Below are 22740 nucleotides of genomic sequence, written 5' to 3' on the forward strand. Positions count from 1 at the left end.
TCATTTACATGCACGTTTTCTCATTTCTGTAAATCATGTCAACCGCATTTAACATATTGCTATATTGTAGTACATTACTAATTGAAATAGTATGCAATGATACGAAATTCAAAGACAATATTTACCCTGAAGCCACCACGATTCATGGTAGTCCCCTGGACATTACAAACGGCGGGATATGGTTCTTAATAGTGTGTATGATTTACGGGTAGGGCAATGCATGCTCCACGATGTGCTTTCCTGCTGGCTACACGGTTCTTAGGGAGCATATGGCAGGGCATTCCATTCCTCCGCCAGCGCCGATGACAACTGCTGGGTGGTCGCTGGTGCATGAAGACGTGCTGCAGGACTTCTCCCCAACTGATCCCACAAGTGCTCGAAAGGGTTTAAGGCGGGGAAACCGGCAGACCAGTCCGTTCGCCGAGCCCTCTCTCGTTCTAACAGCTCATTCACCTGCACTGTTCGAAGCGGTTGCGCATTGTCCTCCATAAAGTAATGTCACGGCTGAATACATCCATTTAAATACGCTCAAGGAGACGGGGTACAGTGTCACAACAACAACGACCGGTGAGTGTACCGTGTTCAAAGATTTGCAGGTGAGTACGGCGATGCAACATTATGTCTCCCCATACCATAATACCTAGACCACCAAAACGATTATGTTCGACGATGTTCTGGGTGCATTTCATGCTCAAACTTATCGCCATATGAGGACACGTCCAGCGCTGTCGAACACGATCGTTTGGGTGGTCCAGGTGTTATGGTGGGGAGAGGCATAATGTTGCAAGGGCGTACACGGTAAACTCATCGGCCAACATTATTGTAACATTGTACTCGTTCCCCATGCGCGTCTTTTCAGGGGCGCATTCGCTCCTGACTTACTTTTTATGAAGGACAATGCGCGACAGCAGCTCTTAGAACTAGAGCATATTTGGCGAGTGGACTGGTCTACTCGTTCCCCGCTTTAAAACCCATAGAGCATGGATGGAATGCGTTGGGGAGACGCACTGCATCCATTAGCACCAACGACCATCCTGCAATATTAGTGTCAACAGCGCAGGTGGAGGAATGGAACGGCCTACCACAAGAACTCCTTACCAACCTTGTGCCCAGCATGGGAGCGCGTTGCAGAGCGTGCACTGGCGTCCGTGGTGATCACACACCCTATTAAGAATCATGTCCCATCTTTTGTAGAGACCAGAAGATCATCCTTAAATCACGGTGATACATTGTAATTATCGTCTTTGAATGAAAGTGTCATTTCTGTTCTCCTCAACTTGCGTTTCTTTGTTACCTTTTGTGCTATACTGCAGCAGTTCTTTCTCTGTATATTCCAAATCTTATCGAACTGTGTTACTTGGCAGTGACACATCATGTGAAAGTTACGTTCGACCGTACGTTTTGCACACGAGTGTATTTTAAAAGTATCACACTAACTTTAATTAACTTAACCGTGTGGAGCAGGTGTCCACTGCCACGGACGGCTGTTAATGTCGCTTCTTTGGCGCTTTTAATCAGGTCTGAGGCTGCTGCAATTGCATGTAGTCCACTTCAGTATATTCTCCGTACAGGTGCTGTGTCCTGCGTGCATCTGCAGCCTCAGGGTTGATTAAAAACGCCAAAAAGTGACAATAACAGCTGTCTACTGTAGTGGACAACTACACCACAGGTTAAAAAACAAATACAATAGTCTGGTATCGCAACTGACATATCACTTTTCTAAAACTTAAAAATTGGTAGTCTCTTAGAGTAAAGGCAAAATCAGAGTAATTCGGGCTCATAGGGATGCTTCCGGACAGTCGTTCTCCCCGCGAATCATTAAACAAAAGAACATGAGAAATGATAGCGGCACAGGATATACCGTCCACCACACATCCTAAAGCATCTTGCGGTGTTACACTGTACATAGTAGCACACTACGACACGAAAAAGATAGGGTAAGGAAATGGTGTTGGCAAATTCATTAGTTTCGCTTCTGCTGACTCTCGTAAGCGAAGATAAGTGTACTATCATTCTAATTTCCGACTACTGATTTTGTAGGGCCGTGCGGAGTGGCCGTGCGGTTAGAGGCGCCATGTCACGGATTGCGTGGCCCCTCTCGCCTGAGGTTCGAGTCCTCCCTCGGGCATGTGTGTGTGTGTGTGTGTGTGTGTGTGTGTGTGTGGTGTGTGTGTGTTGTTCGTAGCATAAGTTAGTTTAAGTAGTGTATAAGTCTAGAGACCCATGACATCAGCAATTTGGTCCCTTAGGAATTCACACACATTTAACTTTTTTTTTTTGAAAGTCAAGTCTTCTACAATTATAATTATCCAACATGTACAGCGTCTCCGCAGACGCAACAGAGAAGATAGTTCACGTTTCGTATTAAATGTATTGAGAAAGCTATTATACTAATGACACTATTGTTTCTACGTGTCGAAGCAAGAATAAATGTTTACCAAATAAGGCTAAATGTAGTCCCTCCCTAGCTCCCCCCCTCCCCCCCCCCCTCTCTCTCTCTTTCCTAGCGGTCATCCTGTCGAACAGGATCCGCTGCTTTCATGATTTGTCAATCTTGTTTTTATTTTAACGTTGTGATGCCAGGTAATCTAGAGGAGGGAAATCGTTTGCGTCCTCTGTCTGTAAATAATATAATTTTGTTCTGTGTGTTATCACATTATAACTGTTTTTGTATTCAATTTTCATAGGCTGATATTGGGGACCAGCCGAGTATTTGCCGAAGTGAGCGTGGAGAATAGCCTAAAAACCGAATTCAGGCTGCCCGTCGTACACGGTCGTTGCTCCGCTACAGGGAATCGTTTCACGTTTGGCTCTTAATGAAATGTAGTCTAAGAGTACAATACGTTGACTAATAAGCGTCATTTTCAGAAATAACGATTCGAAGTTAAAAGTTATAGAGCCACGTGGTTCGTCCACATTGCAAGCGAAATGATCAGGACCGACGAGTAACGATATACATTTCAGTGACAATGCTCAGTTAGAATACTGTCGAATGACAAGGTAACTACAGAAAGTATCAACGAGAAATGGCATGTTTATGTAATGCACTGCCTGACGAAAAAGTGAAGCACCCAGAAGGGGGGAAAGAAACGAATTAAAGCTTCACGAAATGAGAGCGTATATGATGTTATTTCGGTGATTACAGAATCGAGTAAAATTAACACAGAACTTGGTGTCTGTGAAAAATGCATGCACTGATTCGTTTGGGAAGGGTGTCAGAAAGCCGTTATATACCTCCCTGACGCAAGCTGGCCCACAACTGTTGCGTCTCTTCCTTGATATCCTGGGACAGAGTTGACGTCCAAGCTGGTCCCATCCATGTTCTACTGGGAAGAGATCTGGAATCTTGCTGGCCACAGGAGTACATCAACGTCACGCAGACAGTTCATAGAGATACATGCCATGTGTGGACAAGAATTGTCCTGTCGAAAAATGGCACCACAATACTGTCACATGAGAGGTAACACATGAGGTCGCAGGATGTCCGTGACGTACTGCTCTGGCGTCAGAGTTCCCGAGCCACTACCAGCCGCGACCCGGAGACATACCCGATAGCTTTCCGCACCACCATGTCACGATTAACACCGCTGCGCGCCTCAGAATGCTGAAAGAATGAGACTTCTTCCCAGTTCGCCTCCACATTCGTCGAGTATGGTCACCCGGGCTAATGCAGAATCGCTATTCGTCGTTAAGCACAATGCAACGCCAGTTAGCGCTTCCCGGCCACGGCACCCCTCAAAGCGCAGGCGTTTGTGCTGTGATTTGTGGTGTTCATGGCAGCCTAAGCGTGGGATTGTAATTCCGTAGTCTGTCTGCTTACTGTCTCCGAGCAATGGTGTGGGATAACACCTAATGTTGCAGGGAACCAGTGTTTGTTCTCGGACGGCAGGGGTTACGATGTGTCTGGTGCACAATATGGTGAATCTCTCTTGTGGTGCGCACACGTGGTCGACCGGAACATTGACAACGAGTACACTAACCCTCACGTTCGCATGCAGCCCAACATCGGGCCACTGTCACTTCCAAATGCCCCACAAATCTAAACAGTGGACGATTCGACCAAGAGGCCAAATGGAGACCTGCAATGCGGCCCCTTTCAAACTGCTGCTGATAAAGCTGCCTGGTGCGAGTACGCGGCATCTCTGTAACATTCGCAATATTCACTCAACATCTGACGCTGTTCACATCCCTTATGTAACGTACCAGCCCTGATAAGAATGCTAAACACGAACCCTTTTGGTCGGTCTATCTGTTACATGGAAATTCAGTTCTGCTCATTTACATACCCGCTGATGTTGCATACGGGTACGAAATTACAGTGACATCCGACCATGTTAGGCAGTGTAAAAAAGATTCGTATTGTCCACAGATTTATTACAGCATTTAAATGGCAAACGCGAGAGATCACTCGATCACGCCTTCTCCGCAATCGGCTGCAAACGTTTGGACGGCTTAACCCCCATGAAAGCGACTTTGACAGTGACTATTGCCACATAGAGCAGCGGGTTTTTAATTGTACACACTGCACTTTTTCGTAGAATGATTTTTACAGACAACAAGAGCGTTAATGTGCGTCGTGGACACTTGTCCTCAGGCGGAGTGTACGACTACGAAGAGACAGAGGACGTGAGTGGGGCAGAAGAGGAGACCACGGCGGAGCAGCGGCTGCGGCGTCGGCGTCGGCGCTCTGTGGAGGACGGCACGCTGCCCGCGGCCAGGCCGGCCAACGCCACCGTCGGGCCTGCAGAGTGCGCCAGGCATCCTCTCTACGTAGACTTTGAGCGCATCGGCTGGAACTCGTGGATTCTCTCCCCCAAAGGGTGCGACAATCATTAAAAAGTATTTACTATGTTTCTTCCATAGTTTTTAATGCATCAGTGAACGCTATCAATATCTCCTCAGTTTTCCCCTACGACTAGTCACCAACAAAGATTATTGAAACTAACACACTCTGATTGCAAATTTCTTTACTTAATTCAATTACACGTTTAGATCATTACGAATATCGTCAGATTAATCTAAAAAAGAAAAGACGTTCATATTTATGAGTAAGATAGATTACAACGTATAAGTAGTAGTGTTGATTCAAATCATCTGAGCAGCATCTGACAAATAACATACCCGCCTCCTCAGACCTAGTAAGTGCAGCAAACAAAATTTTTGCTTATGATTGGCATCGTCGTAAGAGATAAAACCATTATAATACTGTAATGAATACTCATGGCCAGTGGTCTAGGGCCGCCGTTAGCACACTTTGCTTACAGCTGCACCACAAACAGCTGAAGGGCTTCGCCGTTAGGCGTTGCGGATTGTAAGCACGGTTTAAGAAGGCGTGCAACAAAGCCAGCTTATAAGTCGTACAATGAGATGATAAAAGTCATGGGAGACCTAACACTGTGTCGGAGCTCCTTTTGTCCAGCGTAGTGCAGCAACTCGACACGCCATGGACTGAACTAGTCGTTGGAAGCCCCTGCAGAAATACTGAGCCACGCTGCCTCTTAGCCGGGCAGAATCGCGAAGGTATTATCGAGGCAGGATTTATACACGAACTGACCTCTCGATTGTTCGATGGGATTCATGTCGGGCGATTCGGGTGGCCACATCACTCATTCGAAATGTTCTTCACACCAATCACGAACAACTGTGGCCAAGTGACATAGCGAATTGTCATCCATAAAAATTCCGCCATTGTGTGGGATCAGGAAGATCATAAATGGCTGCAAATTGTCACCAAGTATCCGAACATAACCAGTACACAGTGCATTCCACGTAAAAAAAAAAAAGCCCGCACCATTACGGAGCCACTACCGGCTTGCACAGTAGCGCGTTGACAACTTGCGTTCATGGTTCAAATGGCTCTAAGCACTATGGGACTTACATCTGAGGTCATCAGTCCCCTAGACTTGGAACTACTTAAACCTAAGTAACCTAAAGACATCACAAACATCCATGCCCGAGGCAGGATTCGATCCTGCGACCGCAGCAGCAGCGCGGTTCCGGACTGAAGCACCTAGAACCGCTCGGTCACAGCGGCCGGCTGCGTTCATGGCTTCGTGGAGCTGCGCCACACTCGAACTCTACCATCAGCTCTTACCATCTCATATCAGGACTCATCTGAATAGGCCACGGTTTTCAAGTCGTCTAGAGTCCAAACGAAATGGTCAATAGTGCAGAAGAGGGGCTGCAGGCGATCTCGTGCTGTTCGTAAACGTATTCGCGTCGGTCGTCTGCTGCCATGGTCCATTAACACCAAATTTCACCGCAGTGTCCTAAATAATACGTTCGTTGTACGTCTCACATTGATTTCTGCGGTTATTTCAAATAGTGTTGCTTGTCGTTAGCACCGACAACTCTACGCATACGTAGCCGCTCCCGGTCGTTAAGGGAAGGTTATCGGCCACTGCGTTGTCCGTGGTGAGAGGTAATGCCTGAAATTTGGTGTTCTCGGGACACTCTTGAAGCTGCGAACCTCGGAATATTGAATTCCGTAACGATTCCCGAAATGGAGTGTCCCATGCATCTAGCTCCAACTACCAATCTGCGTTCAAAGTAGGTTCATTCCCGTCATGCGGCCATAATGGCGTCGTACACATTTTTTCATGAATCACCTGAGTACAAACAACAATTCCGTCAATGTATACCTTGAGTACGTGATACTACGACTATCTGCATATGTACTTATCGCTATCAAATTACTTTTGTCAGCTCAGTATATAAAACTCTACACGTGTCAAAACAGGATGAGTTAAAAATGTAACTGAATTAGAGCTGGAGCATAAAATTATATCCACAGTAAGATAATAGTTAAAATTGCAACTGCCAGCTCCCAAGTAGGTGTCTACGACGTACAGTCGGTTGAACAATTCGCGAGACTCTTCGCCTCATTGTTATGTTTAACTTCACCGCTTTACTGTCTCTTAACACAGGATAATATGAAGGAGACGAAGTGCTACCAACATATTGCCTATAGGTGTGAAGTCTAAAAGCTATGCCAACATTGTGAGGTTGTTATTATGTGGGAGACTAACTGCTGCTGATTTATTTATCTCTTATGCTTATGTGCTGTGTTCAACAAACGAATAAAAAAACGCTATTTAATATGCACCGTTCTAAAACAAATGAATTACAACTGATCACAATAACTTTACGAAATAAATCTTTTTTAATGAAACAAAGTATTCCAAATAATCAGGAATTATCATGTTTATACGCACTTCCAGCTTCGAAACGGCATGTGACCACGTTCAGTTCACCATAGTGAAACTGAAGTAGTGTTACAGGACTAACACAAAAGTATACAAAAGTAGCAGCAGGAGCAGATATGTAACAAAATCCAGTTAAGAAATCATTCGGTTGCACAACTAAGTCAATATAATTGCAGAAGCAGAAAATCTCGCACTAACAAGTATGCAGTTCAAGAGGTTATTCGCATTTAAATGTACAGGGCGCGGAATCAAGGTACCAACAAAACTTACAGGGGAGAAGTTGTCTTAAGCATTTCTATTCTGGCCTGCCTGCTACCGGCTCTTTTACGAGTACAGAACAGGAACCAGCGAAATCAGAACCGAAACTAACACAGTTTTCCACTTGAAGGGCGATCACTTTACGCTAAGCTAGCGTTAAACTGCGTCAGACAGAGCTCCCCTATTGTTCCAATGATGGCTAAGAGAGATAATTCGCAACGTAATGACGCCGTAAGATGTAAAGTCTGCTGGAACGAGCTTCCTCGTCTTAAAATCATAAATTTGCTACCTTTATGTCAATCCTTATGTGAGAGTAATTCAGAATACTTAATCTAAATGTCAAGAAAATATACAACTACCAGAATAATTCTCAATGAGACCAGGAAGTAAATCGAGGGTCACATATGAATCTTCAGCTGACCGGAACTGGGGGGAGCTCGTCATTCGAAGCCACTGTGTCGCCGGCTACAACTGCATTGTCTAGGAGCAGAAATACCTAATAGAGGTCAATGAGTTTTATTCGCATTTCTGTAACTATATTTCCTCCTAAAACGTAGTTCCGAATAATATCCAGATGTCTGACTTCAACTCAAACATCATTAAGTAAAGAGCACGGATAATGGTTTCGACGGTTCTGCTCTTCTATAGCTGTTGTAAATATTTTTGTCTTTCCGCCTTCAGCACACCACAGACTAAAAAACTCATTCACTGGAAGTAACTTGCATTTTTAGTACCACCAGACAATATTAACATTATGAGTAAATAACATTCATTTTAATATTATATAATTGAAAACAGTTTTCCTTATAAAAGCTTGCATTGACACCATGTGTAATAATAACACAAATGAAAAGACAGCATAACACTTTTTGTGGATGTTCCCGTTTGGTAATCAAATTTCATATTCTGTCAATAGCATATAGTTTCAAATCACAAAAGCAAACTGTAAAAGAAAATTTTTCTCAAAGGCTAAAACTAGGATTCACAAACTGCAAGAATAATGAACAAGTGAATCATTGCAGTGCAAAGTTCGATTCGAGATTCTGATAACATGAATGGAGAAGCAGTTGCGATGATAATGCGATACAAGGAACAAAAATGCAGACAGTAATGTGTTGAATATGTCAGTCTTAAACAAAACAGTCATTCACTTTATAAAAACAAAATGAGATGGAAAGTATCGCCCATTCGTAAACATTACAATATAACTGATGGTGATACTTTGTCAATAACAGCAAAAAGCGCCCGATGAATGACCTTGTCAATTTTCAGACAACTTAAGACAGCGAAGAACCAAAATAACACGAAGAGGTTACCCTAGGCGAGCATGGGCTTAATTACTGTGCAGTATCTCGCAGTTGGCTCATTTTGCTTGTAGTTTACTTGTCTGCTGTTTCACATTAACGACCCCTCTACGCTATCACAACATTCACATGTGAATTATCGAGATGTAATTAAAAGAGACTGCTGTTTTAAATCTTACGGCACTTGTTGCCGGATCTGACTAAGTGCACAACTGTAACTTCATTTCATCTTGGAGATTATACGAATGCTTAATAACGCTTCCAAGAAAATTACTGCACTCATCAATTTGTCTCCTGAGTCAACCGCTCATCGGCTCTTGCTTAGCTAAAAAGTTGAGGCCCACATAAATAAGGTTGATGAAATAAATTAAACATTTCGAGTTGAAACGTAAATCATTTCTCCCGTAATTATTTCCCTTTTGAAATTGCCCCTGCACACCTAACACACGCCAAATATGTGTAACTGAAGATCTTTTAGAGTTGTTTTAAGCACTTTTGTAACTCGAAGTCGCATTGGGGAGTGTCGGCCACCCGATACTATCATCATTCCAATCCCAGTGCGATGTAATCCCCGACTAGCATCCTACAATTTCACCGAAAAGCTCAGCATTAATATAGTTACAGGAAGACAGAACAGGATAATTAAAAAAGTCTCAAAATCACAGAAGATGAAACACTATGTTTCCACAGAATCAGTACTGGTTAATCTTACTTGAACATGCCTAATTACATCGTAGTCGTCCTGAGGGATACAGGGCATGTTGATTAATTTCAATAGTGTATTAGTTTGTCAAAACCAAAACTTGGGGCCCGTAGGAAATGGTTGAGATATGTTTCTGGTGCATAACTATGGCAAGAACTCCATGTTCCAGGCATCGCTGTGGAGTTACGTCGGCAGTTTCTTGATACTCATCTTACAAGGATCAACAATAGTTCGCTCTCTGACAGAGGCAAAACTTCGCTTGTTGAAAGAGGGGCGAAAATAAATGGACACTTCGTTTGTCTCAGGTACTAACACTCAATAGTTTCCGAGAAAACGACAGTCAAAATTTTGATGCAACTGTAACAGTTTTCGCGCGTGGCGTTATACCAACTGATTTGGTAGCATAGTGCCTAACAGCGCAAGTTCAAGTTTTTGAGCTTCGTGTTCAAATCCAAGCTTGTGTTGTTATTCTTCTCCTTTTGTTATTGTGTAAGTATGCGACATCAGTGACATCATCAATATTTTTGTTTTAAATACACGGAGCGGGGTTGCGCTGTGGTTAGCATACTGGTCTCGCATTTGGGAGGACGACTGTTTAAACACGCGTCTGGCCATTGTGATTTAGGTTCTCTCTGATTTCCCTAAGTCGCTTAAGGCAATGTCGGGGTGGTTCCAAAAAAATGGTTCAAATGGCTCTGAGCACTATGGGACTTAACATCTGAGGTCATCAGTCCCCTAGAACTTAGAACTACTTAAACCTAACTAACCTAAGGACATCACACACATCCATGCCCGAGGCAGGATTCGAATCTGCGACCGTAGCAGTCATGCGGTTCCGGACTTAAGCGCCTAGAACCGCTCGGCCACCACGGCCGGCGGGGTGGTTCCATCGAAAGGCCACGGCCGCTTTCTTTCTCCGTCCTTCCCCAATCCGAGGTTGTGCTCTGTCTCTAATGACCCCGTTGTCGACGGGGCGATAAACACTAACATCGAGAAATACAATGCAATTACTGATATTTACAAAATAATCAGCATTTCAAATATTATTAAAATTAGGTTTTGTCATCACAAACCTATATGCTGCTCAGTCACATTAATGTGACCACCAGTCGAAAACCTGAATAACCACTTTTTGCAGGGCGGACCGCTGCTAGACGTGCAGGAAGAGATTGAATCAAGTTCAGGAAGGTACCGACAAGGACATGGCGCCACGCCGACTGAACTGCCAGATGCGCTACATTTGTCGGTTGACGATCTACGTCCCAGTTGCGGTTGTCCCACAGATTCTTTACTGGGTATAAATACTGCGACTTTGGTGGCTAGGCGAGTACAGTAAACTCATCCCGGTGCTCTTCGAACAACGCACATACACTGCAAGCTGTGTGACACTTTGCATTGTCTTGCTGGTAGATGTCATCGTGCCGAGGTAAAACAACCGGCATGAAGGGTGGACGTCGTCCCCAAGTATAGATGCATACTTGTGTTGATCCACTGTGCCTTCCTGAATGACGAGATCAGCTAGGGAATGCCACGAAAACATTTTCCATACCACAACGCCCCCTCCTCCGGCCTGGACCCTTCCGACGATTGTGGCAGTGTGTTTGCTTTCAGTCTGACAGAGCTTAAAACGTTGATTCATCTGTAAAGGCCACTTGTCGACACTCAGTGGACGTCCAGTTGCGGTGATGGCGTGCAAATTCCAGCGTTTGTCGCCGATGAACAGCAGTCAGCACGGGTGCATGAACAAGCCTCCTGCTGTTGGGGTTTATGGGCGCTCAACATCGAGGTCATCAGCGCCAGCCTCCTGCTGCGGGAGGTCCATACGGTCGTTGAAGAGACCCTGTGGATAGCCCCTTGGTTCATCTGGGCAGGCAGTTACTAGACAGCTGCACGTGTATTCGCCCGTACACATCTCCACAGCCGTCATTTACCCCTGTCAGCTATGGCCCGTGGTGCACCTCAGTTGCCATAGCGCTGGTTTTGGACAGCGCCGTTTTGCCAAGCACGGCGGCACGCAAACAATTTTACAAGCTCAGTCGTTTCGGAAATGCTTCTACTCTTGGCCCGAAAGCCAATGATCATGCCCTTTTGGACGTCTGATAAATTGCTCCGTTTCCGCAATACGACGACTCCACTGTTTTCCGCGTCCCCTCGACGCGCTTTATATAACTCCACTGCTAGTGCTGCCACCTGTCGACTGTGAGTGGTTATTGCACGTTGACATCGAACGTAGGCCGAGGTCACATTAATATGACTGGACCACGTATAACCACATGTAAAGCAGTATCTGAAAAACATCAGTTTTTGGTTTGATCTTTTACACTACATAAACTTTGCCGATCCCACTAGCCAATAATGTACGGAGACCGACCCATTGTTATGGAAGGTCAGAAAATTTTGTCCAAAAACTGATGATAGATATCTTTTGTAAGCTTTTCAAATGTTATGGTTGTTGTACACACATTATGATGCTGTTCTGTTGACTGGTTTAGGTGTTGTTGGACTTAAGAACTAAATTTGCCACTGGCTTCTTCGTAGGCAAACAAAAAATGTTAGTTACAGTTTTTCCGAAATTGTTAATTCGTACTGGGCTGTGAACGAGTGTGCAAGCTCACAAGTACAAAATAGCTATAGCGAGGGAGGATCATGTGACAAGCAGAGGACTCCGTGAATGTAGAAGAGGGTATCAGTGATCATAAGTCAGTGGTTGCATCAATGACTACAAGTGTAATAAGAAATGCCAAGAAAGGAAGGAAAATATATTTGCTTAACAAGAGTGATAGGGCACAAATCGCAGAATATCTGAGTGACCACCATCAAACGTTCATTTCTGAGGAAGAGGATGTGGAACAAAAATGGAAAAAATTCAGAAACATCGTCCAGTACGCCTTAGATAAGTTCGTACCGACTAAGGTCCAAAGCGAGGGGAAAGATCCACCGTGGTATAACAATCATGTACGAAAGGTACTACGGAAACAAAGAAAGCTTCATCATAGGTTTAAGAGTAGTCGAATCATAGCTGATAAGGAAAAGCTGAACGAAGCGAAAAAGAGCGTAAAGAGAGCAATGAGAGAAGCATTCAACGAATTCGAACATAAAACATTGGCAAACAATCTAAACAAGAACCCTAAAAAGTTTTGGTCATATGTAAAATCGGTAAGCGGATCTAAATCCCCTATTCAGTCACTCGTTGACCACGATGGCACCGAAACAGAGGACGACCGAAGAAAGGCAGAAATACTGAATTCAGTGTTCCGAAACTGTTTCACTGCGGAAAATCGTAACACGGTCCCTGACTTCAGCCGTCGCACGGACGCCAAAATGGAAAATATTGAAATAAACGATATCGGAATTGAAAAACAACTGCTATCACTTAGTAGCGGAAAAGCATCCGGACCAGACGAGATACCCTTAAGATTCTACAGTGATTATGCTAAAGAACTTGCCCCCTTTCTATCAGCAATTTATCGTAGATCGCTGGAAGAACGTAAAGTACCTAGCGACTGGAAGAAAGCGCAGGTCGTTCCCATTTTCAAGAAGGGTCATAAATCAGATGCGAATAATTATAGGCCTATTTCGCTTACGTCAATCTGTTGTAGAATAATGGAACATGTTTTGTGTTCTCGTATTATGACGTTCTTAGATAATACAAATCTCCTTCATCATAACCAACATGGATTCCGCAAACAGAGATCATGTGAAACTCAGCTCGCCCTATTTGCCCAAGAAATTCACAGTGCCGTAGACACTGGCGAGCAGATTGATGCCGTATTCCTGGACTTCAGGAAGGCATTTGATACGGTTCCGCACTTACGTTTAATGAAAAAAATACGAGCTTACGGAATATCGGACCAGGTTTGTGATTGGATTCAGGATTTCCTAGAAGAAAGAACTCAACATGTCATTCTTAACGGTTCAAAATCTGCAGATGTAGAGGTAATTTCGGGAGTACCGCAAGGAAGCGTGATAGGACCTTTATTGTTTACAATATACATAAATGACTTAGTTGACAACATCGGTAGCTCCGTGAGGCTATTTGCAGATGACACGGTTGTCTACAAGAAAGTAGCAACATCAGAAGACTCGTACGTACTCCAGGAAGACCTGCAGAGGATTAATGCATGGTGCGACAGCTGGCAGCTTTCCCTAAACGTAGATAAATGTAATATAATGCGCATACATAGGGGCAGAAATCCATTCCAGTACGATTATGCCATAGGTGGTAAATCATTGGAAGCGGTAACGACCGTAAAATACTTAGGAGTTACTATCCGGAGCGATCTGAAGTGGAATGATCACATAAAACAAATAGTGGGAAAAGCAGGCGCCAGGTTGAGATTCATAGGAAGAATTCTAAGAAAATGTGACTCATCGACGAAAGAAGTAGCTTACAAAACGCTTGTTCGTCCGATTCTTGAGTATTGCTCATCAGTATGGGACCCTTACCAGGTTGGATTAATAGAAGAGATAGACATGATCCAGCGAAAAGCAGCGCGATTCGTCATGGGGACATTTAGTCAGCGCGAGAGCGTTACGGAGATGCTGAACAAGCTCCAGTGGCGGACACTTCAAGAAAGGCGTTACGCAATACGGAGAGGTTTATTATCGAAATTACGAGAGAGCACATTCCGGGAAGAGATGGGCAACATATTACTACCGCCCACATACATCTCGCGTAATGATCACAACGAAAAGATCCGAGAAATTAGAGCAAATACGGAGACTTACAAGCAGTCGTTCTTCCCACGCACAATTCGTGAATGGAACAGGGAAGGGGGGATCAGATAGTGGTACAATAAGTACCCTCCGCCACACACCGTAAGGTGGCTCGCGGAGTATAGATGTAGATGTAGATGAGATAAACATAAAATGAAAGATTCGTGCGTGTTCGATCGTTTTACAGAAGCTATAAATAACGGGCATGTGTTCTAAGTAATGAAAAACTGCATCAGTTACTTATATTTTTATACTTAGCACTAAGCGTTTCAAGAATTTATTGTCATTTTCAAGGGCAATTGTTTACATAAATATATTTTGTGACGTTTGCGTATGTGATTTTCTACCTCTCTTGCACTGTAATCGTCTTCTTGAGGTTATGTTGTAATCGCAGTATCGGATAAAAATGAATCTTGGAATGTTTATACGTTAATGTTAGAGGTGGTGTTTTTCTTAGACAAACTGAGGCAGAAAATCACACTTGCAAACGTCACAAAAAATATTTATGTAAACAAATGCACTTGAAAATGAGAATAAAGTCTCGAAAAGCGTTGTGCTAAGCGCGAAACAATAAGTAACTGTTGCAGGTTTTCATTATTGAAATCACGAATGACACAGTTGCAGACGTACCAAAAACATCGGTTATAATGAACTAAATGAAGGACACGTGACTACTGCACGATCGTTGAGACAGTGGGCAATTGCTGTAGCAGCTCATTCCTGTCAAAATTTTTGAATTCCAAGCCTGAAACACCTGGCGCAATTCATTCGAGGGCAGAACACAGAATTTGGCAGTGTCGTGACATCAAATAAATTAGCACCAATGACAAGCTTCAATATGACGAATTATTGCAAACAGCAACATTATTTTAACTTCAAATTTTCACTATAACTCCTGAGTTAAATCCTAATTTAGTTATAAGTACGGATGAATCAGTATTAATCACATCTCTAGCAAGAGAATATTATAGTTTTGAGTTTAGAAAGTTACAGAAATAGCTGTCGCCCAATTGAAACAAAGAAATCTATCGTCAACTCTTGAACAAAGTTTTAAGACTCTACGTAAAAATGGTTCAAATGGCTCTGAGCACTATGGGACTTAACATCTGAGGTCATCAGTCCCCTAGAACTTAGAACTACTTAAACCTAACTAACCTAAGGACATCACACACATCCATGCCCGAGGCAGGATTCGAACCTGCGACCGTAGCAGCCGCGCGGTTCCGGACTGCGCGCCTAGAACCGCGAGACCACCGCGGCCGGCGCTCTACGTAAAAAGCGGAACAAATGTGAGTAGTAATCACGCTCTGTGGATTCTGTACAAACTTAATTTTATATATGTAGATAATAACAATAATTTGGTCTGACTCAATTGCCTGATGCAAGTCTTTCCATTGGACGTCAGTTTGGCGACTTGCGTGTCCCTAACCTACCCCAGTTATCCAACAGGGAAAAGGAAACCTACAGTTTAATGTAGAATCCGAAACTCGTGCTGTTTCTGGCGATTCCTCGCATCGTTGAGAGGGGAAGACCCGGTTCAAACGAAGACTGAAAAATCCGTGGTGCCACCGAGATTCTGGTACCAGGCGCACGCTTGACCGCTAGAGCACCACGGCCGACGTATTCATAAATAATTCATCTATAGGTTTTGGTGAATGAGTTTGCGAGTATCAGAATATGTGACGTATAAGGCAGTATCTTCTGATTGCATTGGCTTTAAAAATGAGATGGAGCCCCTCCACGCCCGCACCAACGTGGTGACCAAACCAAAAGTTCTACTGTCACCTCCGTAAACATGTTAGTTATCTAGTAGGTGGATCACAGGATGCTGGGCTGTGATGCTGTCCGTGCGTCTGGGTAAGGCTACGCATTAACACGGTCCATCAGGTGACAGATAGTGGACGAAACGCGAGTGAGGGTAGCGATTTGAAGAGCAGAGGGAAAAAAGTGCCATGGCTCGTGCCGTGGGAAAAAAACCTCTGCGACAGTGGGATGGGTAGTAAGAGCAGTAGTGGCTTACTAGCTGCGATAGTTCATGCAAGGTTGGATTTGTTAGTATAGGTATCATGCATCATTACCGTGACAGGCGATGGCGATGTGTCCCAGTTGCTGCGGCTGCTACTTTCCTGAAACAATCAAGATCGTTATACAGTAGTGGGAGATCGGCCATAGATCATCTCACTGTGTGGGGGATGTGTGGAGCTTGTTTGCATGCAGTGTACGGTACGGCTTCCCTGTGTGGTGCCAGTTATTCGGCAGTGTATTTCAGCTGGATATCCAGTAAATGCGTCTGATTAACAGGGGCTCGCCTGTGCCGTTATGTTTGCGTAAGCTTGGCCATAGATGTTATGTCCTTGCAAGTATGTCTTTTGGTCTTTTATGTTTCCATCTATGGTTGTGGTCGTAGTTCCCCAGATTCAGAATAAACGGGTTCTGCGAATGTCTGGGAGTTTCTGTATAGTCTTGTGGTGAGTTTGTGGATTACCTCCGTGAGAGTCTCAAGTCGGTATTCCCGGTGTAGGTCCGCCTCATGTGACTGGCAAAGCTATCCCTCCTCATACGACAGCACGGTTGTCGATGAAGTCGGATTATCGACGTGCTCATTAAAACTGATTCCGACAATGTGTATGCCATTCTGTCAACCTCACGACGTTTCCTTTTCTGACGGGAGAAGAATTACATTCGAACATTGGGAAAGTGCCCTATTCTCATAGTGCAGCAAACAGCAATCACAGGGAGCAACGATGTCATTAATAAAATATACGCCTGGATCCGTACTCAACTGCAGGCTCCAGTTTTCGGGAAAATGCATTGATATGCTTGGTTTCCCGCTAAATTACGCCAGACAGCGTGGTATTTAGAACATTAATGAAGTTGCTTTCCCTAATGATATCCACATCACAGAATATGTCCGTGGCATGCGTGCCTTCGCAAGTTGTTGGTGTTGCTTCAACTTTTTATGCTTTGAAAATTTTATGATAACTATCACGTTGCGGAATACAATAGTTCTCTTTTAGTGTAAAAGTAAAAATCAAAGAAACAGACGTACGCACTAGAATACACATGTTAATCATGTTCGATTACTGTTAGTTACATAAGTTTTGTTACGATAAAATTTAATTTTAATAATATTTGTAATGTTGATTTACTTTGTAAATAATTCCATTGTATTTCCCGATGTCACAAAAATACTGGTATCACTGACTTCATATACTTTCGCAACAGCAAAAGGGAAAAAGAAAGACTAGATTTGAACGCGGAGCGCAAAAATACGATCCTGTGCTATTAGCCACTACGCTGTCAACTCAGTTGGTATAACACCACGCGTGAAAACTGATGCAGTTCCATCAGAACTTTGACGTTTTCCTGGAAACTACTGAATGTTGGCACCTAAGACAAAACAAGCATCCATTATTTTTCGCCCTTCTTTCACCAAATTCCACTGTCAGAGAGCGACCTACAGCAGCTCCTCCTCGTAGGATGTAGTGTCACGAAACAGTTGGTGTAACTCCACACCTGCACATGGAACGTGGAGTTCTTGCCATATTTCCACATCAGAAACACAGCTTCGCCAATCTCTATGGGCCCAAATGTCGATGTTGAGAAAGTAATATACAATCGAAATTAATCAGCATGTTCTGCATCCCACAGGACTACTATGATGCAATTACGCTTGTTAAAGTAAGATTCACCCGTACTGATACCGTGAAAACTGGTTTGTTTCATTTCTTTGAGCTGTGGACATTTTTATTCTCTCGTTTTGACTGTCTTCCAGAAACTATATTGTATCTGAGCTTTTCAATTAAACTGTAGGATGCTAGTTGGGTTCTGCATCACACTGGGACTGGGATGATGACAGTATCAGTTGGCAGACGTTCCCTACTGCGACCTTGAGTTACCGAAGTACTTGATAGCCATATAATCGTTGTTTTGTTTTGTTTTCAGTTACGTGAGTAAATATGGTTGGTGCAAGACCGACATTTTATGAGAGGTAGACGGTTTTGAAGTGGTACGTTAAGTACGAAAGCATTAATGAGGTTCAACGCCAACGGTGAAACTGGTTTCAAATAGAGCCATCGACACGAGTAACAATTGCCCTCATTCGAGACAAATTTGAAGTCGAAAGCTTTGCCACAGATGTACGCGAACAACGATCTGGACGACATGTAACAGAAACTGGCCTTTCCTCATCCTGTGTTACAACAATCGCTCTTTCATCTCAGAAGTTTGTGAGACAGAGTGTGCGTGAAACCAGGTTGAGTCGCTTAAGCGTTCAGCGCATTTTGAAGACTGCAAACTTTTAAGTGCTACATCCCTGTATTGCTACGCACAGTGAACGTGGACGATCCAGTTCGTAAACTGGAGAACTGGAAATGGTTTAATGGTAAGGTGCACAACAATAAAGTGTCTGCAGAGATAACTGTGTGGTCCGATGAGGCGCAACTGAAACTAATTGGTACAGCAAACCGCCACGATGTGTGTCTATTGAGCACCGCAAATCCGCGCATCAATGTGAACAAAGCCGTGTATTTACCAGGAATGAATGGAGGTGTGGATTACCTTATCGGTGTTTTACTGGGCCGTTCTTCTGTGACGGCACAGTTACCGGAGAGGTGTACCTAGAGAAGTTTGAGATATCTATTTTATCAGCCATCCATGAGTTGTACGGCGACGATTAGTTCTACCTTCAACAAGATGGTGGCCCACCCCAGAACCATAATCATGTCAGAAAGTATCTCAACGCAGATCGACCCAAATAATGGACAGATCGAAGACTTGCTGTCGTATATAAACCTCAGCGCCATCGCCTGTGAATGGATGTTAATCGTGACCAATTCGAACACCTACGCTGATTTGAATAACTTGCTCTTTTTAGCTAGACTTTCACCACTTTCACCGAAAACGAGGTGTTTTCGTCAGTTAATGAGCAATATGAATTCGTTTTTTTATTAATAATTTTAGTGGGATGGCGTTTCTTGTACTCACAAAGCTCTATTTTCTCCAGAAGTTTCAATAGGCGGCCCCTCGCTGCAGTATGCAGGACTTGCATGTCGTTATCTATGTCGGTTACGATATACTCCTTGTGGTCAGTAAAATGTAGGCCAACTGCAGTTTTTTTTCTGTGGATGTGGATGTTCCCTGAATCCTACATTAAAATTTCTACCCGTCTGTCCAATATAAAATGTGTCACATTCATCACAATATATTTTGTAGACGACTGAATTTGAAAATTTGCTATGTTTGTTGCCTATCTTGTATCCAAGCCTTAGTTTCAGAGTATAGTTTATTTGAAAGCCGCATCTGACGGTTGTGTTCTTAACAGCTGTTGAAAAATTTTTCCATGATATGTCCTCCGGACAAAATTTTTGTTATTCTTTGTTATCTCTTGTGATCTTGAGTGTTTACGTTCTTCTTTTTCTTTATCTTAATATATGGTCGCTTGAAAAAAAGTCTTGTGTAAACGTTTGCTGCGGCTATTTGTTTCAAGAGGTCTATTTCTTACGTATTTCTTGGCTGTCGAGTGGCAAGCGAATCAGTCCGCATACAGTTTAAGTAAAATACGGGCTTTTTCACTAAAGAGCCAAAGAAACTGGTACACTTGCTTTAATGTTGTGTAGGGCCCCTGCGAACACACAGACACAGCACGACGTGACATGGACTCGACTAATGTCTGAAGTAGCGCTGGAGGGAACTGACACCATGAATCCTGCAGGGCTGTCCATAAATCCGTAAGAGTACGAGGGAGTGGAAATCTTTTATGAACAGCACGTAGAAAGGAATCCCAGATATGTTCTATAACGTTCATGTCTGGAAAGATTGGTGGCCAGTGGAAGTGTTTAAACTCAGAAGAGCGTTCCTGGAACCACCCTGTAGCAATTATGGACGTGTGGAATGTCACATTGTCCTGCTGGAATTGCCCAAGTCGATCGGACTGCACAATGGACATGAGCGGATGCAGCTGATCAGACAGGATGCTGACATGCAGGGTCCGTGGATTCATGAAGTTGTCTCAATACGCGTTCACGTCCATTCTCACGACACAATTTGAAACGAGATTCGTCTGCCCAGGCAACATGTTTCCAGTCATCAACAGTACAATGTCGGTGTTGAAGGGCCCGGACGAGGCGTAAAGCTATGTGTCGTACAGTCATCAAGGGTGAGGCCTTCGGCTCCGAGAACCCATATCGATGATGTTTCATTGAATGGTTCGCACGCTGAAACTTGTTGATGGCCCAACATTGAAATCTGCACCAATTTTCGGAAGGGTTGCACTTCTGTCACGCTGAGAGATTATCTTCAGTCGTCGTTGGTCTCGTTCTTGCAGGTTCTTTTTCCGGCCGCAGCGATGTTGGAGATTTGATGTTTTATCAGATTCCTGATATTCACGGCACACACTGATATTCACGGCACACTCGTGAAATGGTCGTACGAGAAAATCCCCACTACATCGCTACCTCGGAGATACCGTGTCACATCGCTCATGCGCCGCCTATTACACCTCGTTCAAACTCACTTAAATCTTGATAACCTGCCATTGTAGCAGCAGTAACCGATCTAACAACTGCGGCAGACACTTGTCTTATATAGGCGTTTCCGACCGCAGCGCCGTATTCTGCCTGTTTACATATCTCTGTATTTGAACAAGCATGCCTATACCGGCTTCTTATATAACTCTGTATTTGAACACGCATGCCTATACCAGTTTCTTTAGCGCTTCAGTGTATATCGCATGCGTTGACACGACGTGATTTGAATAATAGTATCGGTGCATATATTTATTGTACAGGGTGTTTCCATAAGAGCGTGCAAAAATGTAACAGGGCATAAACAATGCTCTACTGAACTGAGGTAGGGGACCTGGGGTCGGAGAAGCCAACTTAAGGAGATATGGAAGTAAACTTGTCTACCGCTTTGTCTAGCATTACTGTTTTCCAGCTTATTTACAACTAACATGCTTACACGTTTACACGTACTGTGCTGTTTATTTAGTAGGAAGTCATGATGCAGGTTTTGTTTAGTTGAGGTTCGTGAGAAGAGTTCTGTATGAGTTGGAGAACATACCCTTGGCTGTTCGTGAGAGGACGTGGATACAACATAACGATGCACCGCCTCTCTTCAGTGTGGATGTCCGCAAACATCTCAATGCTGCATTTCCTGGTCTCTGAATGAGAATGGGAGGTTCTATTCCATGGCCTGCGAGGTCAACTGACCTGAATCCCCTGATTATTTTCTAATGGGATATCTAATCCGGTGAATACGGAGATCGAATTAGCTGCCAGAATTGTAGCTTGTCTGTGATGTGATTCGAAACACACCACGAATATTTGTCAGGTCACCGATGTCACGCTTGCATTGAGCTTGAGGACCGTCAGTTTCAGCACACTTTCCGATACGGTACCAATGGTACATTCACTGTGTCAGTTATAGTATTTGCTGTTAACTGTAACTAATTTAAATAAAAAAGTACACAATGATGTGATTTTGTCCCTATTATCTCCTTATGCTGGCTTCTCCAACCCCAGGTTCCCTAGCACAAATCGTTCAGTGGAGCATCCTCTATCTCCTGTTAAAATTCGCACTCTCCTACGGAAACACCCTGTATAAAAGTCTAACACATCTGCTGTCAATTTCAGTGATCGTCAGGTTCAAATAGTTAATGGAAATATTTTTCTCTATTTTAATGGTAGTGTTAATTCTGGGGTGCTATCGCATAGGGCCGTTGATACTGTTTGTGTTATCTTTTAATATTACTAAGATGTTGTCTACATGGCGTTTACAGTAAACGATCTGATCTTTACAGTTTTGGGATTTATTAAAAACTTTATTTCTAAGTCATTAATAAAAATATCTGCTGTGTGTCAGCGAATCTATCGCCCATAGCAAGACGTTGTTTTTGACAATTGTTGAAAGAGAATAAGTTATCAGCATAAGTGCATGCATTTCATTGAATACAATGGTTTCTGTTGCACTACATTTCTTATGAGGCTGTATATTATGCTTTACAAGCTCAATGGTTTCGTTAATGAGAACATTTACATAAAGGTTAGTGATACCACGCGATGTCCGATGTTATGTTGCATAATCAGCAATGATTATATGTTTGATAGTTTCAGAAAATTCACAACTGTTCTTAACTTCTAAATTTTCGTGAATCGTGTATGCTGCTTTCAATTTCACTTGCAATATTTTATTAAGTTTATAACTAGGGCATGAACTGCTATTCAGATAGCTTTCAGATAGCTTTGTGATGTGACCACACAATAAGATAAAGAAAAAAGAAGAAAACAAACACTCAAGAGCACAGGCAGCAACAAAGAATAACAAAAGTTTTGTCCGCATGACATAATCTGGAAAAGTTTTTCAACAGCTAGAGCAACAATTTAAGAACACAACCGTCAGATGTAGTTTTCGAATACATAATACTCCGAACCCCCCATGAACCATGGACCTTGCCGTTGGTGGGGAGGCTTGCGTGCCTCAGCGATACAGATGGCCGTACCGTAGGTGCAACCACAACGGAGGGGTATCTGTTGAGAGGCCAGACAAACATGTG

General features: G+C 43.4%; 1 protein-coding gene across 1 annotated transcript in view; it reads left to right on the plus strand.

Moving 5' to 3' along the window:
- LOC126158410 (bone morphogenetic protein 8B-like) overlaps positions 1 to 22740 on the plus strand; it is a 151609-nt gene that overhangs the window by 117557 nt on the left and 11312 nt on the right. The window contains exon 5 of the mRNA XM_049916441.1: positions 4595 to 4820. Coding sequence (XP_049772398.1) covers positions 4595 to 4820 — 226 coding nt within the window. The remainder of the gene's footprint in view (positions 1 to 4594; positions 4821 to 22740) is intronic.

Source organism: Schistocerca cancellata, chromosome 2 (assembly GCF_023864275.1).
Source record: "Schistocerca cancellata isolate TAMUIC-IGC-003103 chromosome 2, iqSchCanc2.1, whole genome shotgun sequence".
Lineage (NCBI taxonomy): Eukaryota > Metazoa > Arthropoda > Insecta > Orthoptera > Acrididae > Schistocerca > Schistocerca cancellata.